Below are 24,069 nucleotides of genomic sequence, written 5' to 3' on the forward strand. Positions count from 1 at the left end.
GCAGCTGGTGCTAATGAATGCTAGACTTTCTGCGAGGGTGAGAAAATAAATCCATATTTAATCCTACAATGATGTCACACTGGGAGATGCCTCCTTTTTTGCAAACAGACTTTTTAGCCTTCGGCTGTTGTGTTGTGTCACGTCTTGGGTGATCTAAGATCTCTCGGCAGGCTGCATATTTTGCGCACTTTGCTTTTTAAGTTCAGCTTCAGGGTTGATTACCTTCTTCAGAGGGGGTATCACAAATATTTAAAGTAGCACACCGACTCGCTGAAAGGTCAGGGTGTAAAACAAAGTGCGGCAGTGATTTTAATCACGGCCCGCTCCTACCCCTGAGGCTCGCCCTCAGCTGGTTCTTTCACATCCTACAACAGGAGATTAAAATGTGGTCTGACTTGGAAAATGTTTTCCAGCCACATATTCCAGCAGTTTACGGCAGCTGCATGATGTCTTTCTGCATTTGTGCACTTCACGTTTGACCTGTCAATCAGACAGGCGTCCAAAATGAGACGAACCGTGAAGATTTCGGTGCAGAAAAAGGTTCTCGTCGTGCTGGGTTTCCAACATGACATTCACAGTTTGTGCAGAGCATGATTGGACAAATCAGGGACAACTGTTTCACCAATGTTTTTCTTTTTTAAAACAGCGATTGCAGGACTCAAGGATAAAACCACAAAATGGAGACCAAACGCAACATTTTATAAATATTCACAAATATTAAACATGCCTAACCCTTATCCCTTTAAATCTCACTTGTTACACAGGACACTTCAGGGTAAGTATAGTGGAAGGTTTTACTACAGATTCTCAGTGCTTTGTCCTTTAATTTCAGGTAGGTTTAGGTCATTAATCTGAATTCACTATAGATAATAAAATCTTGTTTTGTAGCAGACTGTAAATATGCTTAAAATTTGGCATGTTAGCATGGAAGTCTAAGGGCATTGGTTCTTGTCTCATGGAGCCAGCCTCAAGTGGCCATTGCAGGAACTGCAGTTTTTGGCACTCTCTTTATATTAAAACTCAAACGTTCGTTCCCTTTAATATGTAAGAATAATAAACCATGTAGGGCAGCAGCACTTATGTGTGTCACCTAAACTTAGGCTTTGTGAGCTTTTAGCTGACACGGTTATTTGCACATCATCGTAACAGCAGCTCACCCAGCAAGACGAAAATGCAGGCCAGGATGGCGATCAGAGCCCCCCTGCTGAGGCTGGCGGGCAGGCTGTAGGCCTCAGCGTTGCATGACATGACGTTGCCCTCCTGGTCGCAGCTACACACACGTATAGTCAGCGTGCTGGTGCTACTCTGAACCGGCTGCTCACTGTCCGAGATGAAAATGGGCAAATAGAAGACGGTCTGGTCTTGCTGTGACCAACCGCCACGGCGTGTCAGGATCCACGCTGTGTTGTCTGGAAGCGAACACAGAGGTCACAAAAAGATCAAGTTAGTGTTCAGAAATACAACAATAAGATGCTTAGTGTGAGGTAGCTGATAGCAGCAGGGTTTCATGTATGTGCTGCGTTCAGGGTAACTGAACACGCGGAGGAGTCATGGGATGGTGGTGAGAATTGAAGACGAGCACAGCTGTGAAGAGGAAATGTCGACTGAAGCTACTAAATATCACACCTATTACTCACAGAGGCTTATTTCAAGACACTGATCTTTACTGTCAATATATAGCAGGAAAAAAAGAGTTTTAACTCATTCACTGCCATTGACGTCTATAGCCGTCAATTGCAGTGAATGAGTCAATGGGTTTAACTCATTCACTGCCAATCGCTGGCAGTGAATGAGTTAATAGCCTCACATACATTTGATCATCTCCCACGGTTTCTACAGCTGTTACTGTAGTTAAAATTATGTATTAAAATATCCTTTAGTGCAATATTTCTGTCTAGCCTGAGGGAGAAAAAGTTAGCAAAATTATCTGATTGTTCTAAATTACTATAAATATAATTCTGCTTTGCATTCCCTTCCCCACGCCCCTAGAATGTAATTATAATGGAGAAACACTGAATCCTTCATTATATTTTTTATTAAGTAAATGAAGATATTTGAGAAGAATCATCTTTAACAATATCAAGAACATGAAGATTCATAAGAATGTGAATTGTGTGTTTTAATGAAAGGAATTAAAAGTCCTTAGCAAGTTCTAAAATTTGATAAATACAAATGACACTTCATATTTGCATAACTGATTTAGGAAAAATGAAGCCAAAACACAGCATGTGTGGTGAATACTAAGTATACCCAAAGAGGAAAGACATCTGCAATGATCTTATAGAAGCAACTATCGCTGGACATTAGTCTGGAAAAGTTACACAATCTTTTTCAAACAATCTGAAGTCATTCTGCAATGAGAGATTCTTCATAAGTGGAAGTTGCCAGGAGTGGACATCCCAGCAAACTCAACCCAAGGTCAGACTGTGCAATGCTCAAAGAAATTGAGATGGGTTTTAAACAATTTGTACAGGTGTCAGTTAACATGCTATATGTTAAAATTCTGTTACAACTAGGAGAAGACGGAAGATGGTTAGTTTGCCAGGGTTGCCAGGTATAGGCCTGTTCTCTCTAAAAAACAACATGGCAGCATGGCTTAGGTTTGCAAAATTGCATCTGAACAAACCACGAGACTTCTGCATTAATGTCCTCTGGACAGAAAAGACCAAAGTGGAGATGTTTGGCTATAATGTACAGCAAGTACCAATCACAGCATGCCAGCACTAACGCCCCATACCAAGTGGTGAAGGGGTGATGATTTGGCACAGGCACAGGACCTGGCCACCTTACAGTACTTGACTTGACCATGAACTCCAGAGTATCTGCCTCCACTTCCAAGTATTCTAGAGCCAGTTTTGAGACCATATGTCTGGCAGCTTCATCGAAACTGAATCATGCAACAGGACAATGATCCCAAATACAGCAGCAACTCTACAACAGACTGGCCGAAAAAAGAAGCGGTGATACAGTGTAGTTTTTGTTAAAAAAAACACACATGCTGCAGTTCATTTGAGGTTGTATTTTAATAATAATTTAAAAATTTTGACTTGCAGATTATTTTTAATTATGTCCTGATTCATAAGAACTTAGAACAGAAGGAAGCTGTACTTGCTTTTTACCACGACTGCATTAAAATGTAAAAACCATGAATATTTACTGCTGGGCTGCATACTTCCATACTACATATTTTACTGTGGATGCTGCTCTTCCATAGATAAGGAGAAACAGCGATCTTATTTTACTGGTCCAACTCACTAGAAATCAAATTAGCCTGCATGGAAAACTCGTGCATGACACAGAACCGTGACCGAACGTGTACCTTGGTTATCTTTCAGGGTGAAGTTAGGGTTGTTGACGGCCTCTGGAGCCAAGCTGTAGTAGAAGTGCTGCCCACCAAGCGGCTCGTCTGGATCTACTGCTGTCACGGTCTGGATCAGCTGGATTACAGACATGAAAGTCATATTTAAAATCTGCTAATGGCTTATTTCACTTTCAGCAAGAAATGATAGTCGAACAGATGTTATGTAGTGGAGAAAAATGTGTTTTTCTGGAGTACAGGTAAGGGTGGTATAAAATGTGTCTCAGATTTTACTCTAAGAGCACCAGAATATAAATTATACAAGTATTTTATCATCATTAATGACTTACAGGGACTTATTCCAAACACTGATGCAAACTGGTGTCTCCGTACCTGCCCTGCTTTGGCATTTTCACACACATACGCCTCCAGGTAGTGCATCAGCGACGGAGGATTATCATTCACATCCAGGACCCTCACAGCCACCGACACACTTGCGATCTGTGTGGGGTTATCTGCAGGGAAACGCAAACTGGTCAGAGGCTGATGGACGGAGATAAATGACTCTGAGAAATCCTAAGGTGCAGCATGTTTGCTGTAAAAGATTTACGGAGGAGCTCAGCAGGATCCTCACAGATTACAGTCCTGTTATTCCCCATTACAGCCTTCCATTTGCATACCCTAACCAGCTGTGTAATAAGCTGTGAAAACACAATTAGTGCAAAGTAACTACTTTCTCAGTTTTCATCACATGATCCATCCATCAGAGGTGTGAGATTAGCTCTCGAGGTCAAAGCTCCACGTGGTCTTACTGTGCTTTAATATTCACTGCAGTGAGCGTGCTCCAACTTTGCTGAAGTTGAAGATTTGGTAAATTAATAATCTACGAATTAGTTTAGTTCAAATTGAACTACACTGTGTAACAAATTAAAGTTCTGACACAATCTCCAAATTAATTATCACTTTTGGTAACAAAGTGTTGACTCTATCCTAAACACATTGTCAAAATTCTTAAAAAAAATTTCACTTAATGCTTTCAGTTCTCACATAATCACCTTTTTAATTACTAGTATTGTTAGTGTCCGACTGCTTTTTGTGTTTAATTTAGGACATTTAGCAGTTTTTGGACTCAATTACATTATTACAAGTAACACAAGTTTGTCATTAAGAAGCTAATGTAAAATTGTTGACACATCATAACACACATACCTTTCACAAACATGGCTCAATCTCAGTAATCTTATGTCCACAGGTCTAAAAATACTTATATCACAACTATAAAGTTACAATTTCATGTGAGTTCCTCGTTATTTTTGCTCTTGAATTTACAGCAACATATAAAAAGCTACTCATTTTTAAAGTATGAAGTGAAAATAAGGACTGTGAAGTAGAGAGAAAGTTTTCTATCGTCAGCTTTGCTTTGTTCCGGTACATTGAAATTTTTTCCCTCTTCCTCTCTGTGCCCTTTCCGTCTCCGTCACATCTTTAATTAGCCACCATGCGGGAAGTTCTTTAATTAGTCATTAATTCAATTACCATCTCCTTTAAGGTGTGTCTACCAAACAAAGGCACAAACAGACAAACAAAGCAAAGGGAGGAGGGGTGAAGGTGACTTTCAGGGCTACCAGCTGTGTGCGGCTCTGCGGGGCATCTCCTGCTCAGCGTTACATAACTCTGCAAGAGCTGTTCTCAAAAAATCAGTCAGTCTGCGTTCATTCAAGTTTACTCCATCCACCTGTTTGTTTCTGTTTTCTGCATAAAGCCGCTGAATGAATCTCACAGTTTTCTGCTGTTAAGTCCTTAAATTCAAACGGTTATTTAAATTTGAGCTGCAGTTTTACAGGTTATGATAACTGTATGCATGATTGATTTCTATATTTTTGAAATGTTAGCACTAATCTGTGTCACGTAGTGCTCCCATACCACCTATGGATGCACATGCTGTTCAAAAACTACTTTAGTCTTTAAATAGAGACTACACTGTAATGGCATAAAAGCAGCAAAAGCAGAACTCAGTTACAGCCAGATGTGTCTTTATTTGCATGTGTATAAGACGTACTCATCTCCATGGCGAGGATGGTGATGTTGTGCCAGCCGACTTCCTCTCGGTCTAGCGAGCGCACCGTCATCAGTGACCCGGAGGTGATTTCGATGTAGAAGTACTTGTCGGGGTCACTGGATCTGTCGATGGAGTACCTGGTGACACAAGATGATGACATAATGACAACAGTGATAAATAAAATGCACCATTGTGTAATTTTAAGTGGTTCATAGGGTAATGCATGCAAGCACACATAATCCAGTGCGTGACCCACGCGTGGATGTGTGTGATAAGATGCAGGCTGGAAACTCCTGAGGGAACTATGAGAAGAGGCTCCAGATAAGACTTAATCAGAGTATCTGCATCCTCTGCCAAACTTCCAACATGTTGGGACATGCAGACCTGCAGAGTGCCGCCCTGGCTCGTTTCCTGCCACCGTGGGCCATTTTCCAGAAACGCTCTTTTGAGAGAGACACGCAGCAACAACAACAACAACCGGCCACACTCACACACACAGGAGGAGAGGGATGAAGAGCGCATCCTCTTCCAGGCTGTGGAGCATAAACCAGTTTATTCACACAGAGATGGAGCTCACCTGTCACTGCCATGCTCTCCTCTCACCTGGAAGAGCCGCAAATGTGTGTTTCAACCAGGAAACAAGCATATGTGTGTAAATCTGTGATCTGATGATAACTTGCATGTTGTTGCACTTTCATTTTTTCCAAACATAAGGAAAAAAAGGAAAGTAAACTGTATTCTGTTAAATTCCTTAAAGGAACGTTAAAATGATGGTATAACAGAGCGTCAGTGACGTAAGATTTTCTTCTGCAGTTATATTGGAGCAGTGAATACTAGACAGCACTTATTGAGCAGAAAATCTCTCATATGCTGAGGCAAGACTAGCATGCACAGATGATCAATAATAGCTTATGAAAAACCCACTTTTGTGCTATTTTGAACTTTTATAATTTGATTTGAGAGCAATGCATTCACGCAGATATAACACATCTTCTCCTTCACTGCATCCACGACCCTCCTCCGAGGCCTTCTTCTTTTCCTCCTGTCTGGCAGCTCCATCTTCAACATCCTCCAAATAAAAGTTTTAGCATCTTCAGCTCTGCCACCTCCAGCTCGACCTTCTATCTGCTTGTTTCACTCTTGCTGCTAACCTTTAGTCAGAAATCACTCCTGACACTCATTTCCACCCACACCACCCTGCCAGCACCCTCTCCTTCATCACTTTTGTGCATCGTCCATTGTTTTGGATTGTTTATGTCACACAGCGGAAATTTGTGTTTTTATGTTTTATCAATCTGTGTATTGGTACATAGTGTTGATTTTATTTGCATGATTTTATAGTGATATTTATATTGCATGTTTGTTTATTGATATTTATACTGCATGGTTTTATCCTCATATTTATATTGGTGTTAATGTTGTACCATGTTCCTTTAACTCACTGTGGACTAAACAGATAATTGTAGGCACCTGTGAGGTGGGGGCGTTCCCCAAGGTGGCCTATCAGCCGCCAGGTTGACCTGTTAAAGGGGATGGTGAGCGCAGAGACAAAGGAGAGAGGAGTGACGCACGAAGGGTGAGGAGGCGAAAAAGGAACGCGTGCAACCCCGCACGTGTGTGGAACGAACTGCTGCCTGACTGTGGGGCGCCGCGAGTTGTTCGGCGATCCAGTCCTAACGGCAGGAACGGCAACAGTGGGTGGCGATGGCTGCAATGCACGACAGGGCAGGGATGCCCCTCTGCCTGCATCTGACGGTGAGACGAGGGAGGCCGTGTTCAGGTGTGGAGTGGGGCGGGACTGTGCGGCGACGCGCTGTCAGGAGGAGACAGGTCTGCGATAGGAGCCCCCTCCCTGGTCTGTTGCTGACGAGTTTTACCATACTGGAAGAGAAGTTCCTCTCCTGTCTCCTTCATATAAGGACCATTCGCCCATGTGTGGCTGGACTGTGGGATTATGGGACTATGGGAGAGTAATTTTAGTATATGGAAAACATGTTTTAGCCTTGTTTTAATATTGTATAGTTATTTCTGCCGGCAGGGTTTTTAGCGGGTTGCAACACTACTTTTATTGTATATGGGGAATTTTGTCTTGTATTTGTGACTCTGGATGTGTTTTTTTTTTATTATGGAAATAAATGGTGTTTGAAGCCAGCTTAGTTTCTGTGCCCTGAGCGCTGACCCACCCACTCCCCTTTTTCGCTTGTATGTATACCAGACGTGGTGGTGAAGATTTAGGTCCACCAGTCTTAGCGGCTACATTTACCAGAGGTTTTTAAACTCGGGTACCTTCACTAACTGTACATCACACACATGCATTGTGTCTTGCTTCCATTGACATTCATTCCTCTTTTCTCCAGACCATACCTCCACCTCTGCAGCTCTCTTACTTTCACTACAGATCACAGTGTCATCTGCAAACACCAGTCTTCGCCGTAGACTTGTATCTGACCTTATCTGTCAACCTGTCAAACAATAAGGGGCTCAGACCAGATATCTATATATGTAATCCTACCCCCACCTTGAACCCATCTGTCACTCGTACTGCACATCTTATCACTCTCTCGTTGTCCATGTTCATGTCTAGCACCACTTTCTCTCCCACTCATAACTTCTTCATGTAGTACCACAGTTCCTCCTCATGTAACCTGTCATATGCTTTGTTTTTCACTGCTGCAAATCCTGATATTTTAGTCTGAACTTGCCCTGGTTAAGTCTTCTCTTTTAATAAATATGACCAGTTTTATTTGTCTCGTAGAAGCGCATTAAATGCATCACATCATACTGACACAGGCAACATACTGAAGGAAGAAATATTTTTGCCTTTAAATGACTAATTAACACACATGCTGTTGTGATCATCACCAGATGCAGATATCAAATGTTTAATAAAAGTCTGTTGCTGGCACACTGAGGCATTAGCAGCAGACTGTGCTTGCAGACTTGCTCGCTGTGCGCATTTTTGACTGACTGCCGACAGGAAACGGTCGTGATTGGCATGTCTGCCGCTGGCGAGGATCTCCCTGAAGGATCTCTATTAATATCACTGGTCCACAGTCCTGAGGAGGGGGGGAGGGGGCAGTGTGTGTGAAAAAGCAGGTGAAAAAGTGTGAGGTGAGTGCATACAGATGTATCTGCCAGTCACGCTGCAGCGCAGAAAGGACGGAGAGATGACAGATGAGGCAGACAGAGACACTGAAGGTCACCTGCTGCTTGTTGTTATCTGCCATCTGATGTTGCTGTTGCTGCAACAGCCGATTCCTCAGTTATCTGCAGCTCCCATTGCCAAAACTCGCTTTTTGAAAATCTCTCACTGATGCTCGTCCAGCCCTGAAGATTTTAGTGACACGACATTTTCAGACTGCAACTTCAGCTGCTCTGAATCCTGTTGCTTCCAGATATTAGAAATCAGTTTTCTGCTGATGGTCGTGATTGGGTCTTTTATTAATCATCAAAACCTTGGATGACTACCTGTAGATCTCCCATAGCAAAAAAATAGTCTTAGAGTTACTTTTGCTAGTCTCTCTGTCACATCAGTAAACGAGGATTACTTTATAAACTCGGCCACTTGTGTCAGCCCATATAAAATAAAACATTGAGCTCATTTTCAAATTCTTACTCTAAAAGTCATTAAGGAGGATTATCCAGTGTTAGAGTTGAACACAAATCATTAACCAATGATTGTGAAGTTTCACAAATTTTTCTTTCCTGTTTTGAAGTGTTAAAAAGAAGCTGATTAAAAAGAAGATGGACTGTTTGTTCTGTTCTTTTCTTTGGAGACAAGCTTCTTCAACAGCTTCAGAACTTCAAGTGAACAAGCTCAGCTTTTACTGATCATAGACAGACATGTGCGAGAAGTCTCCTGGTCCTCATTACTAGGCCATAATAAGAAAAACAACTTTTACTGTCAATAAATAGCAGGCTTTTATAACAGTGAGTCAGTAAAGAATGATGCATTTGAACTTGTACTAAGAACTTCCAGAATACCGCAGCCACTTCAGTCGCAGCAGTACATGGTAACCTCGAGCGTTGGCTGCATCTTGTGATTTTAAGAAGCCTCAGTCTTCAAACAGCAAACAAAAGGGCTGTTTTTAGGGAAATGGGGGGGAGAAAAAAAAATCAGTTTTCTGCTATGAGGTTCATTTAAAAAAACCAAAAATAAAACACATTCTCTAGGCCAAGAGAGTATTTTTTAATGTGTCCTGAACAATAGTTCTCCAGGCTTTTCTTTGGACATTGGCTGCTTTTTCACTTATTTTCTGTCCAGTCCTTGTAAGAATATTTTAAAACCATATAATCCTGACCTATGAGTCATTCAAGGATAAAAAGGCATCTAACTGAAGGGATGAACCAGTGTTGCATCTACACATAACAGAGCACTTAGCAAAGAACCACCACCTCCTTAGCCACTTTTTCACTACCAGCCTGTTGCAAAAACGCATAAACATATTTCCCCATTTCTTTAGTTGAATGTATGAAAGATGTCAAACTGTCAAATAGAATTTTTCTACCAACAAGATGATTCTTGAAGAGCTTTTAGCTGAAAACCTGATATATCTAAGCATGGCAGTGTCCTTAAAAGATTGTGAAAATGAAGGACAAAGGAAGAAATGGCTCATTGCCACATTCACCTATTCATACAGACACTTTTTTCTGTCCTTAAGTGCTTTCTATCTAACATTCATACACATTCACAGCCATCTGTAAAACACGGTGGTTTGAGCCCACTTTACAGACAGGAGAAATTGTCAAAATTGATCAAATTATGAACACAAAGAAGTACAGTCAGATTTGTATCCAACATGTAACACCATCTGGAATCTATCTCATTAGTAATGGCTAAATCTTTCAGCATGACAATGATTTCAAACACATTGCCAGTGCAGTAAAATCATACCTGGGTAGAAAAACACAATCAGTCGTAGATTGTCCTCCTCAGAGCTCGGACCTCCACATTACAGAAGAAGTTTGGGGTCATCTGAAGGTAGCTAACATCCAAAGATGAGCTTTTCCTTCAAGAAGGTTGGAGAATTGTTCCTAAAGACTACTTAAATAAATGATAAGGAAGCTTTCCTAAGACAGTTCAGGCTGTGTTGAAAAATAAAGGTGCTCCTACCAGAAATCGACTCTCAAGCTCATTAGGATCCTCAAAACTGTTTCTGTAAATATTTTCTGTGTTTTGTTTTGCATGTGTTGCAGGTATGCACATGTATGTCCATGTACATTTGGACATGTTTAAATAAATCACCTATTTCCTCATCTCACTAGCAAAATATGAAGAAATGGGGGATGACTTAAGACTTGCAGTACTGTTATACAGGTGAGTTGCATGACGTGTTACCTGTCAGTGAAGGGGGAAACAATAGAAGTCAATATCTATGAGTGAAAGAGGACGAAAACCCTGACACAGCACTCGGGTTAAACTGCTGAGTGTCCGTGCAGACGGATGAAGTGAGCAGCAAACACACACAGGAGTCATCTACATCTTTACTTTTCACCCTGATCGAGGTGGAAAAAAGGGAAAGCTGGGACGAGGTGCAGCTTGTGTGAAGCACTCAGTCACCCCCGCAGCCGCTCATTCCTTCAGATGATTAATAGCCTAATTAAAAGGCTTTATGTCTAATTAGTTTATGAAAGGTGCAGTCTGGACGATCAACGCACCACGCAACATCTGTTCTACCTGAGCACAAACCAGACTGAAATAAATGACATACGTCGTCAGCGTCTCTACTTCTGCGTGGTCTTTGGTTGTTACACTTTGGTTGTTAGTCCTCTATCTCGTGTCAGCTGTCCTGCTCTGAACATACATGTGGATAAATGGGAGCTCAGTCATATCAGCCTGCAGCTGCAGCCAGCTGTGAGTTGTGTTGTGATGCTGCCCCCTGCTGGTAAACAGGTTACTTTACTCTTATTTTACTTTAAACTAATGAAAATGCAGATTTAACTAAATATGATGCTCCAGATAGACTGCAGTTATTACATTATTAAATTAATGAATTGACAACGCTTGTAAAATTGTGATGAAATTAATGAAAATTACCGACATATTTTAAATACATTTTGGTTTATAAGTTTCCAAGCTTATAGAAGAGTTGCTTAAAAAATATCCATATTTAAAGGTGAAGAGTGGGAATTTTTTTTTTAACTTCTGTTTTAAATTCACCTCTCAGTGCATAAGTTTAATCTCTGAGAGAACCCAAACACATTCTGTGAGTCTGTCTTGGTTCCAGTTGACTGGTTTTAGTCAATGGTGGGATGGATAATTTGTTTGCCGAACACAAATTAACTCATTGATGCATCTCAGAATTGGTTCAGTTTACTGCTTCTGAAGCCAGTGGTCTCAGAAGCTGATCGAGGCTGGGCTGTTGGCATGCAGGATGTTGGCATGCATATCCATGAGAGCACCATACCTGATCTGATTGTTTCTGGTGGAATCTGAGCTACCGAGATGAGGCATTCCAACCTAAGCTTGTGCCATATACAGACTTCTCTAGCCAACATTTAGTCCCTGTGTCTCTGAACATGTTGGGTTGATGCCTTCATCAGGCTCAATCAGTGACCTTTGCACCCACTGAAGGCTACACTTATCCAAGAATGGAGAAAAAATCCTCAGATACAGATTGTGCAGTCCATGTTTAGACAGTGACTGCTAGCATCACATCCAGATAAGGCCACACCTTATATCAAGCATCTTGTATCTACATATATTACAGTGTTGGTGCATAAAATCTGAAGCCAGTAGAAACAACAAAGAGGACTTTCAGCAGATTGTTTCTGTCACACATCTGCACAGAAATTCTGCTAAATCAAACCATGCGAAGCACATAACTGGAGCATTATCACAAAAAATAGAAACTTTGCCTTTGAGGTGGTTTTTTTTGTCGTATCAAGGGTATTTATTGACCTATTTAAATGCTTAAAATGTAGACTAAACTCTTGCACAGTAAGCATGTTTGCAGTAAAACTGCAAAACTACTGAAGCACACAAAATCTGGAGTGGTTTATTTGTCATCCTCACCTCACAGTGTTGTTGGCAGCATCCGGATCCCTCGCTGACACGGTCTTCACCATAGTCCCGATCTCTGCGTCCTCTGGCAGCTCGACGTAGTACGCCGGCGAGTCGAACAGCGGGGGCTCGTCCACGTCCTCTATGCTCACGTGCACGATGGTGACGTCCTTGAAGGGCCCGCGGTGGCGAAAGGCCGGATCCAAGTGGGTGTTGGCTCCCTCCACCTTTAGAGTGTAGCTTGGCTTGATCTCAAAGTTTAGCGGCTGATGGGGTAACACACAAAAAGATTTTAAACCTTTAAAAAAGAACTCTGGGGTTAAGACGTTGATTGAGATTAAAAGGTTAAACTGCTGGTATTTCATGGTAAAATCAGCAAACGCTGGGCCTATCTGCTAGGAACTGTCCAGCTCAAAATAAAAAAATAAATATGAAGTATTTATTTCAGTGCTGAATTTACTGAAGAGATGCTGCAAAAAGAATGTGATCTTTCCCTCACTCAAGGTGAAATTAAATTGATAGATTCCTGAAGGGACTTTTGAGTGGAGGACAAAGAAGGCTTTCAGCCTTTTGTAAATGATAAAAAATGGACTGTTTCTTTTTTTTAAAAAAAAGAAATTGGATAGTTAATATCTATATCATAATATCATCTTTATCTTTAGTCTGTACCTTTTTCACTGTGATGATGCCAAAGAGGTTTGTAGGGTCGGTGCTGATGTCAAAGGTGTCCCTTCCATCCCCATCGATGATGCTGTACTTCATCTCAGCATTGACCCCAATGTCCCTGTCCTTCGCCCAGATGCGTCCCACCACCGACCCCACAGGAGCCGACTCAGGAATGCTCATCTGGTACAGCCCTGAAGACACAGATTAACATGAGTGTAATCAAACGGGTTCACTTTTCAGTCCTCTAGAGGGAGCCAAACCTCTTCGGCTCCTCTTGTCTCCAAACCACATCTCAAGCCGGATGAAATAAATGGCTCCATAAACGCCTCACAATTGGGTTATCTACTGTCTCATGGGTCGGCTTGAATTTCATCTACCGTTTAACCTCAAAGAAGAGGTGACAGCTGCCCAATTTGTGGAGCTCCCCGCAGCCTTAAAGCGAAACGCTTGCACATTGTGTTTGTCGGAGGGGAATCCCTGAAGCTCTTCACAACCGATCAAAGTTCCATCAGAGTGATGGCGTTAATTGGTTTGGGGACTGGTGATGGAGGAGGAAGTGGGCGCTGGGTGTTTTCTTTGTCTAAGAGCGAAGCCACCGGTCGGCCAAGCCGAGATGACCGCAGACGGTTAGACAAACCCCTGACCTAATGAGAGAAGTAGAAATTGGTATATTGAAAGAGACAGCATGGGGCGTCTGGTGGCTGGGAAGAAGGAGAAGAGGGAGGGAGGGAGGAGGCCAGAGGGTAAATGACTGGGGATTGGTGGCTAGAAGTGGACAGAGGGGCTAATGGCTTGGGTTCTCCAGAGAAATGAAGTGGATAGATGTAGAGATGAATAGTTTTGCACAGTTCTTATTGGGGGCAGTTTTAAAAATACACAAAGCACACCACGAGTGAGGTGTCAACCCTGAAACTAAACAGTGATCTCAGGGCCATTTCAGGGCTCTGAATTTGGGTTCCTGGCCTGTCTCAGCTGCAGCACGCTCAGGCTGTACTATAATGCACAAGGCAGAGTTCAGTGTAAAGTCAGCATCATTTTAAGGCCAAGCTTCCAGAAAGCAAAAACACCAACTGGCTCAAAATCGAGACTTAATCCTACTTCTTACCAAAAATAATAAAACAGTATCAGTATTATGCTGAACCATAAAAATATACAAAACTGCATGATAAGGTCTTCCTAAAGAACGACATCTGAGCTTTCTCCAGAGACTCCAAAACTTAACTTTGAAAAGAGGACTTCTTATGAAGATTAAAAAAAGTGTTTACTGCAGTAGAAGTTAAATGGTTGTTTGTTTTTCCTTTTAGTTCAGTCATTTGTCTGATAAAAATTAAGAGCTAATTTGTGGACTGCTGGTTGGACAAATCAGCTCACTGGAAGAATATCTTCTGACATTTAAAGTAATGCTTTGTTTCAGCCCTCATTACCTCAGGGAGTCATAGCTCAAAGCTGCACAGTTTGTATATACTCAGAGGCTTTTTCTTTTTCTTTTCGAAGTTTTCCTGCAGTATATCACACGCTGCTGTTTCATAGCTGCTGAGACAAAGTACATGTTGCTCCTCCTCGAGGCTGATATGGGTTCAGGTAGAAAATCAATAAAACTAAGAAAAACATCTGCAGAGGGTTGCTTACTTTGGTCAAACATGGGCGGGTTGTCGTTGATGTCGCTGAGCGTGATGTTGACAGTAGTGGTGCCGGCTAGCCCCCCCAGCTGCCCGCCCATGTCCTTCGCCTGGATGACCACAGTGTAGTTTTCTCTGGTCTCGCGGTCCATGTCTGCCAGGGACACACGGACCATGCCTAAAAACAGAGAGGCAAATTAAAGGTCAGTTGACACAGACTGAGGTGAAACAGCCAAAGGATGGTGTCCTGAAATGAACGTAAAACCTTGATGATCAACTGATTTTATATTGATCTCTGTCTGTTCATGAGGGATTTTTCCAGCATCTCGTTGAATCTGTGCATGAAGATTTACGCAAGTCATGAAGGCAAAAAGAGTTCAAACCCATCGCTAGCAAGGTGTACCAAATAAAGTCGACAGTAAATGTGCATTCTGCTACATACAAAAGGTGATCTGCTGGTGCCTGGGGGGCTTGAGAGGAGTCCAGTGTCATCCTAATACACATGCATGCATAAATCATCCTCGCACCACACACCACAACTAATTAGTTTCTCTAATTTAGAGTCCCCCACCCAAACACACATTACTGTTATTTCTCATTTGGATATCCAATATGTTAGTATGATATGATGTTATGGCAACTGTACACTGTTTTTAAATTATAAATTGTGCAAGCTAGCAGAATGGCAGTCTAGTTTATGCCTGATGAAAAATGAAAAATGTTTTTTTTAGAAATCATAATTAATATTTTCCTCATTAATGATGCATCTCACAAACCATCCTCTGTTTTTCAGAATGTTAATTTTTATGCAGATTAACCACTGTGCCTGCGGACATATGTGCAATCTGTGCATCGTTACAGTGGATGCCACTTAAGCCCAATAATCTCATTGTCATGTTAATGAAACCAGGTTCAAATTACTTTTTTGGCTTTGTGACATGGTGCATTATCATGCTGAGAGCAGTCATTAGGAGATTGTAAACCATGCGAATGACCAGGAACGTTTAAGGGGAGACATGGTATTCAGATAATAATGAATCAAAATCTACAGGCAAATGTCCCAGACCACAAAGAGTCAATCAACGCCCAAGCTGAGAAATATGAAAGCCAATCATCTTGTTGCACTGAGACATGCACAGAGCAGAGGTTTGGGACAATTTTAATTGTGCAGCAGCAGACATATCTACTTGTTAATGTGGTAGAAATGTTGATAAGCATTCTTTTTGCTTTGCTGTTGTAGCCATAGCATGACTTTAGATTGCATTTGTCCAGAGCTTTTGTGGGACAAGCAGACACTGACCAAGTTAGCACAGATGTGCAAAAAGCTGCAGCTTTCAAAAACATCTTTATAGCCTGATATAAAAAAATTTTTCTGGCCTTTACGGATAGTTTCTCTACAAAGGGCACTACGTTTTGAATCATCAACCTGGATGAGTTAGGGGTCTGGCACAAGCAGATGAATGCACAGGTATTTGCCATAGACAGTACATACGATGTAGCCAAATTAAAAATTGGTCAGAAAGGACTGTTATCCTGGTGATGCTCACTCGTTCACTTGCTAATTGATTTTGATTTATTTATAGCGTGACTTCACCAACCAGTGAGACGCATCATGTTCCTATGTTCCTGTTTATTCTGTCTTTGGTAGTTGGTAGACTTCACCTCTGCTAATGGGAGTCAACGAACTGGACCTCTGAACCGCCTAATTGAATTACCTGACAAATAATATTGGCCGCTGCTAAAAACAGCCTGCCCAAGAAGCTTTTGTTTCAGTTTGGGTGAGAAAATCTAGTTAATTAGCACTAATTAGCAGGTATAGGTGTTGCACTCATACAATTTGCCAATTTCTCATCCAAGAGGTTTTAGGTTTTAACAGCTGATGGGATTCTCAGCCAGTTAAACCCTGGTGGAGTTGTCACCTTGGAAGTAGACCTGAGGTTTGACTTATGCTGTTATCATGAGAGTTATTAGGGTCAGATGCATCTAGATGTGAATGGGAGTTGAAACAGATGGGATCTCAAAATATATCTGTAGGCGACTGATCGATGATATCATTTTCAAGGACCTAAAAAAAGAGTTGCCTTCAAGCACCTAAGACTACCATGACTTTGAAAAAAAAAATAACAACAATGTGGTGGTGGTCATGAAGATGTAATAATGTCCTTTTTAGATTCTATTTTGAGTCAAAAGAATCAAACTTTGTGGCTTCATATTTAGTGGACCTCAAAATAATTTTGCAGTACCTGACTTAACGTGACTTGCTTCTAGAAAAGGTCAACTGTGGTACTGAAAACATCATCTCTGACCATAGATTTGAGCCTGCTATCTGCAGCTTTAGGACAAAAAGGAGACTAATCAGACCAAGATACATTTTTGTCCAGTTGTAGTGAGTCTGTGACCTCTGCTGCCTCAGTCAGACTCAATGTGGTCCTTTGCTGTTGTAGCCTGTCCACCTCTGACTCAAATGCTTTCTTTCTCAGCACGGACGTGAAGATTGGTTATCTATGCTACTGTCTGCCAGCTCCAACCGGTCTGCCAGCTGACCTCTCACCTAACTGAACTCCAGAAGCAGCTGTGGTGGAAATCTCACAATATCAGCAGTTGGAGAAAAACCACATTATTCCTGATTCTGATGTTTTATGTTTAGATTAAGTAAGCATTCGGACTTATCTGCAGACTTTAATGTTTTGCTCTGCAAACACATGATTGCGTGATCAGATGAGCACATAATTACACAGATGCACAGGTGTTCCTAATGAAGTTATCACTCAGTGTCCTAATCAAGAAGTGGAAATAATCACATTTACTTTAGTTCGAACTGAAAATGAGAGCAAAGAAAAGTAAGAAATTGTTGCTTCTAGAGGATTAAATAAGGTATTTTTTTGCATAGCTGCACAGTTAAAGTGCACGTAACCAACCTCAACCCTGCAACCTCACTATTGGCTTACAGCCTAATTTCTCTGAATCACATTTGCGTGCTTTTTTCAATTGCTTTTATTTTAAATCTGCAGCACAATTCATGCAAGGTAAAAGTTTTGTGCTACAGAATCAGAAAAGGAGTTCAAGTTGCGGGCAGCTCCAAGGCTGTCTGTGTTTAAGTTGTACATTGTGGCAGCACCAATAAAAGCTGTGCCTATAGTCGAGGCAGTGAGGCTGATTGATGGCTGCAGAGCCGACCTACAGCAGCAGCGGTAGCAGTAGTCTGACTGGCTGTTGATGGGCAGTGCACCCTCAGCGGTTTGGCAACAGATTCTGTGCTGACAAAGAAACGGGACAGCTGTGTTAAACACTGGCCAGAGGTACTAATGGATTTTTGGACATGGTAGTAAATCCTTTAACCACATCCTAGAAAGCTACAGGTTTAAAGAAATCTTCCTCTTTTACAAGTTATGTTTACCTTATTTTTATATGCTGTTATTTTGTAAAACACGCTGGCCAACCAATAATCTTTATTCTTCTTCTTTGAAAAGATACCTGGCTGCAGTAGTTTGATCTAATTCAGACCCAAGAGTATTGGAGAGGTCTCTCACGCTTGTGGGTTGATAATTTAGTTCATCCCAAAGCTGTTAGATGGTCAAAGTCAGAGCTTTGTCTGAACAAGTCCAGTTTTTTTCCACACCATGCTGTACGCTGGCTTCACGCACTGAAGCACTGTCATGTTGAAACAGGAAAATGATAAATACACAAAGGTGGAAGTGCACTACCAAAAATGTCTCCACTTTTTTAAACACCCTCAGTGTGTAAATATTCCTGTCTCCCTTTTTGGGATCGTCTGTTGTCATCCTGAGGTCCCTGGTTAGTCTCCATGTTGCTGTACTCTGTTTCTTATCTGCAGTTAGTATTCGTGCATTATTCTTCCTGTCTTTTGGGGGCAGCTGTGGCTGGTTGGATGGTTGGATACTTGGCTCCTCCCATCAATGGTCTGAAGCACCATTGAGTAAGATGCTGAACCAGCTAGTTACCCCAGTGCTTCATGTGTGTAATGTTATGTCTAGATAAAAACACTGTATGAATGTATGTGTGACACTAGGAGTGTTAAAATGGTGTAGTTGCATACTTGACAACATTTAATTAGTTAACTGGATGCAACATAATGGAATATTAGTTGGTAAAAGGCACTAACATCACTAAAAAAAGACACAAAATCTAGTTCAGTGACTCAAATTAGAGAAAGTGAAGCTGTGGCTTCCAGCTGCAAGTCAAGGTCGCCACAGCAATAATAGAAAACTTAAAGCCTGAAAAAACCCAGGTGCTTAGGTTGCAGTTTTAAATCAAGACAACAGCACAATTATCCTAAATATACAGACAGGTTGTAGCAAGCTGTAAACGTATTTATTTCTGCTATAAAGCCAGACATTTTAATGTGAGAGTCTCGGGGGAGTGACTCAGTTTTTGCCCGTAAACCAAAAACTGCTTCTTCTTTTTTTTAATCTTCGCTACAACCAAAGGGAGTACGCCACACATAAGTTTGGGGCCCTGACTTTTGTCAAATGTAGTAGCCTATATCATTTAGCTTTAAGTACAGGGTGCAACACTTCCTTTTATTATCTACTGTATACTAATAATTATTTTTAATTACTTCTGGTACTGATTGAAATGAAGAAGGTCAAGCTGTGTGATCAAAAGCATTTGCAAGAAATACATAATACAAAGCCAAGTATGCTGTTTGTTTCTTGATCCAGTCTTTATGCTAAGCTAGGCTAACAGGATGTGGGTTAAAGCAGGTTTCTCAAAAACTTCAAATAGTCCTTTACTAATAAAATGACTTTGTATGTTTCTGTCACCATTGATGGATTCATCATCTCAGAAGAAAATACTCAAAATATAAGCCGGTAACTGGGACTCAACTGCTGCTTGGAAAGAGATAAAAAAGAGAAAGCAGGTGAGAAGAAACCAGCAAGATGGTTAAAAGTATACTGCAAAATACATAGTATTTAATTTTATATTTCTCCAAGCGTTTGCTCTCCATGCTATGAGGTGCCGTCTGTCTTATTCTGTCCTCATTTTCAACAGAAAAGTCACACTTTGAGCTCTTTTTTTGTCGGGTGCCAGGATTTAGAGACGTGGCAAGTTGCGGCGCGTTTCAGACAAGTGTTCGGTAGTCTCATAGCAACAACAGGAACCATGCTGAGCTTCCTACATTCAAAGTCGGTTTGGTATACACTAGAGCTGGGCGATATGAGATTTTTTCATATCACGATATGTTCTTTTCATTTCAGGCGATAACGATATCTATCACGATATAAGCCAAATAACTATATTTGTAAGATTTAAATGTGCCGTTGCTCACAAGTAAAATGTGAAATAATCAGCAGCTTGTTTTTATTTAAATATTTATTTCCCATAATAAGTTCAACAGGGTAGATGTACTTAAGGAACATGAGACTTTTTCAGATAAATAAAGGCAAATATTGCAAACTACACAAAAGGCAGCCGCTAAAGCGTTTAAGTTTCAAAATAGAACAAACGAAACAGACTAAATTGTCAATTCCACTTAGAAACAAAATATTAATTCTAAAAATAAATCTTAGTTTGTTTTACAGAAGAACAGACAAAACTGACTAACCTTTGTCAATATCAAATAAACTGAGAACTAAAAGGAAATTCTCAATCTCTCCTTGTTGTATAGCTTAGCTTTTCAAACAGTTTTAACAGTTACTTTAGTCTGACAAAAGCCGAATGACGAATTAGCGCTTCCAGTCAGAGACTGAGGCTACGTCCACACGTACACGGGTATTTTTGAAATCGGAGATTTTCCGTTTTCGTTTTAAAAAATAATCCCGTCCACACATAAAGGCAGAAATGAAGGAAAACGCTGCTATGAACATGCCAAAGCAGCAGGTGGCGCTAGATTCCTAACCGTGCAGAAATGTTGGCCAATCAGAAGTCTAGAAGCCTCGGTGGGAAAAAGTAAACAAAGCTGGGGCATAGAAGCAGAACAGAGTCGTATGTGTGGAGGGACAGTAACTGTGTGTATATGTAAGCATTTAAACACTGCAGAGAGTAGAATTAACAGTAACAGTATTGTAGAAATTCATTTCACCGAAACAATAACGTGGCGCACAGTGTGACGCATGCACCAGTTTATTGTATTTCCAGACTTGCTTTCGGCACATTTACAGTGCACGCTACTCTGTTTTTGTCAGACTTGAAATAGCCGAAATACCTTCACACTACGGAACTTCTATGGCTCTTCCGTTCGACAATCTCTCCGGCATTGGAACCATCATCTGTTTTCTCTTCGGTCACGCTCGGTTGATTTTTCTAGTCGGCACACTCATTTCCTCCATTACGCGCTGGCTCCATTACCCGCTGGCTGTTTCCCAAACAAACACACGTGCGGCTTGGCACTTGTGCTGTACGTAACAAGTCACGCGACGTGACGCTGCGGCTGTGATTGGTTCGGCTCTGCGCTGCTTAATTTGGATTGGCTGACCTTTTTTTTTTTTTTTTTTTTTAAGAGGACAAGAGCGGCGAGGTCTATCGCGATAGCTTAATTTCTCTATCGAGTAAAAGTTATATCGCGATACATATCGTTATCGTTCTATCGCCCAGCTCTAGTATACACAGGGGTGTGGACTGCTAAAATCAGACAAAATCAGTGTGATATAGTGTTAAAAAAGAGGTGGTAGGTGCCTGTTAATAAATCTTAAGGAAGTTTGTGGACTTTATCGGGTCATCTGACATCATTCCGAGTAATTACAAATTCATATGGAGCTCATAAAATAGTTAGTAGCTGGTGAAGCTTGAAATTTCCAGCTTCTGCATGCAATGAGTGGTTTTGCAGCTTCGTACCAGTCTTGGCATCTACAGAGAAATAAGGCTGGCCCTCCAGTATGCTGTAGACCACACGTGCGCTGTTGCCATATGTGGGGTCGTCAGCATCTGTAGCGGTCAGCTGGATCACAGATGTTCCTGGAAGCAGAGGTTAGCGGGAGATGATGCAGTTATAAATAGGAAGCATCCTCTTAGGTGGAGATTTCTCCATCTGTAGACACAAACTAACTGTGCTTATTTACTTTAAAAGTATCTTTATGAATTGTGAATGAAGCAGATGGAAACGAGGCTGTAAGAACAAGCAACAGCGTCAACTCTGAAGGGCTTTTATGCACTTTGTTATTGTTCGCCATGGCTGCAAACATGGACAAACATGCACAGAGAACATTTTTGTTTCTGTCTCCTACCATGCGCCCGCCTTTCCTTTTCCTTCTGCTTACCTATTTTGGACATCTCAGGCACAGTCGCCTGGTATGGGCCATCTAGAAATCTCGGCTCGTTGTCATTGATGTCCTGGATCTTGACGATGAACTCGGACTCAGGCTCTAGGGGCCTGTCCGTGAGGCGGTTGCGGGCCTGTGCACGGAGTATGTACTGAGCCTTCACCTCTCGGTCCAGCCTCTGGATTGCGTGGATGTCCCCCGTGCTGTCATCGATGGTGAACGTGGTGCCCGCCCCTTCCCCCGTGAGGATGTACTTAATGGAGCCATCACCTTTGTCCATGTCTGAGTGGAGCTGTGCGGTTCAGAGTTGTTAGTTAAAAGTGAAATTCTCATGACCAGCATGAAAGACCAGTCATAAATTGACAGTACAACAGACAAATGGTGCAGTCCAAAAGTATTAGGGCATTGACATGTTTTGGGAATGATAATTAGGTCGTATCTTCCAATTTTAGAAAAATGCAACAGCACAGCAATCCTAAGCATACAGAAATGACAAACAAACAGCTTTACTGGGACAAATGAAGCAACGTCCAAGTCAACCTCATGATCTCAGTCCAACTAAACATGTGTTATAGTTGCTGCAGAAAAAAACCACACACCCAGAAATGAGGATACACAAGAAAAGAGGCTGTAGTACATGCCTGGAACAACGTGGCTCCCTATTTAGGGAATTAGTCAAGTTATCAAAGAACAGTAAAGTATGTGATGAAAATTTGCTATTTCACATTTTTGCAACCTGACTGTTAGGAGTGTAAGAGTAGCCATGATTCAGTGTGCACAACACAGCTACAGGGTAACTTTCTTAAAGTGGACTTGTTGTGCTCCTTTCCAGCTCCATATTTTTATTTGGGGCTTTTTGTCACAGTCTGGCGAGGGCAGACTGTATGAATTGAAAAAGGACCCAAAATGCAGACTCCAAGGAACAGGGAACAAAACTTGAATGTTAACAAAAAGCGAGCCGTTTAATATGGCTGGTAAAAAAGGTACAAACAAAGGGCAAGGCAAACTGAAGCAAAATTAACACAAACCTAAACTGGGAAATCTAAACAAACAATAAGAAAAACCTAGACAAGACACTTGGAAGCATGGCATAGGAAGCATGGCATGGCATGGCATGGCATAGGAGGCATGGCATGGCATAGGAAGCATGGCGTGGACAACAGACGACCTGACAATCACACACTGAAAACAGAGGACTTAAATACACAGGAGGTGATTAGGGGAAGTGGAGACACATGAGGAAACAGCTGGCACACATGAACATAATGACGTCACAGTGGGAGAGTAAAACTGAACATGATGAACACAGAACACCAGACCTCTTCACAATAAAACAGGAAACATAATGAGACATAGACATGACAACCCGAACTTGACAACGTAAGACACAGACATGAAACGCATGAAGAGCAGGGGAGATTTAACATGGTTGGAAACACGAGGGGAAAATAATAACTAGAAACACTTAGGCATAATAATACAAACTTGATAACATAAGACACGCAGCATGAAACACGAAGGGTGAGGGGAAGCTTAAATACAGGGGAAGAGAACACAAGGAGTCTAATAACCAAATGAACTTAGATAACCTAATGAACAAAATAAACTCAAACTTAAAACGCTGGGTCAAAAGACCCAGGACCATGACACTTTTATTAGAAGGGCTCTGTCAGGGGCTTTGGATTCTCTGTCTGAAACAAGCCATTTAAGCCCCTCCCCCTGTAAACAGCTTTAGTCTTATTGACTGGCCCTAACAAAGAGACGGTTTGAATAGCAAGTAGGTTGAGTAGGTTAAAAAAAAAAATCAATGCATATGCTGGCATTGTTGACAATGGTTAAGGTGATGCTTCATGGAATTTGTTATCTAAAATCTGCTGCAGCGCACTCAAACCTTTGATTCAAGAGAACAAGATGAATTAAAGTATCTTTGCCTTTGTCAGGGATTCATTTTGATCTTCTGATGATTTGCTTGCTGAAGATGATTCTTCATTAACAGCTTTCATTTGACCACCTGCTCCGTTTTACTCCCTCTTCTCTCGTCAGTAATGGAATATAAGATACGCTCTGAATCAAAAGTAGGTAAAATAAAATCAGAAGAACATAATTCAAGTGATGTCGCTTTATCAGTTTTTTTTTCATCTTTTTTCAGCCCCAGAGGTTACTCCACGGCTTCAGCCAGGGGTGTCAAACCTAAGACCCGGGTG

At 41.4% G+C, this 24,069-nt stretch overlaps 1 protein-coding gene across 1 annotated transcript in view; it reads right to left on the minus strand.

Moving 5' to 3' along the window:
* The window catches only part of LOC146701636 (cadherin-20-like), a 102,020-nt gene that overhangs the window by 2,524 nt on the left and 75,427 nt on the right, over positions 1-24,069 (minus strand). The window contains exons 4-12 of the mRNA XM_085467938.1: positions 21,863-22,157; positions 21,441-21,560; positions 14,656-14,823; positions 13,030-13,217; positions 12,373-12,626; positions 5,358-5,494; positions 3,692-3,813; positions 3,320-3,437; positions 1,158-1,409 (exon numbers count right to left, since the gene is read on the minus strand). Coding sequence (XP_085324064.1) covers positions 1,158-1,409; positions 3,320-3,437; positions 3,692-3,813; positions 5,358-5,494; positions 12,373-12,626; positions 13,030-13,217; positions 14,656-14,823; positions 21,441-21,560; positions 21,863-22,157 — 1,654 coding nt within the window. The remainder of the gene's footprint in view (positions 1-1,157; positions 1,410-3,319; positions 3,438-3,691; positions 3,814-5,357; positions 5,495-12,372; positions 12,627-13,029; positions 13,218-14,655; positions 14,824-21,440; positions 21,561-21,862; positions 22,158-24,069) is intronic.

The sequence above is a fragment of the Copadichromis virginalis genome, linkage group LG9, assembly GCF_057382275.1.
Source record: "Copadichromis virginalis isolate Kocher_CV1m ecotype Utaka linkage group LG9, C_Virginalis_male_GT1.1, whole genome shotgun sequence".
Lineage (NCBI taxonomy): Eukaryota > Metazoa > Chordata > Actinopteri > Cichliformes > Cichlidae > Copadichromis > Copadichromis virginalis.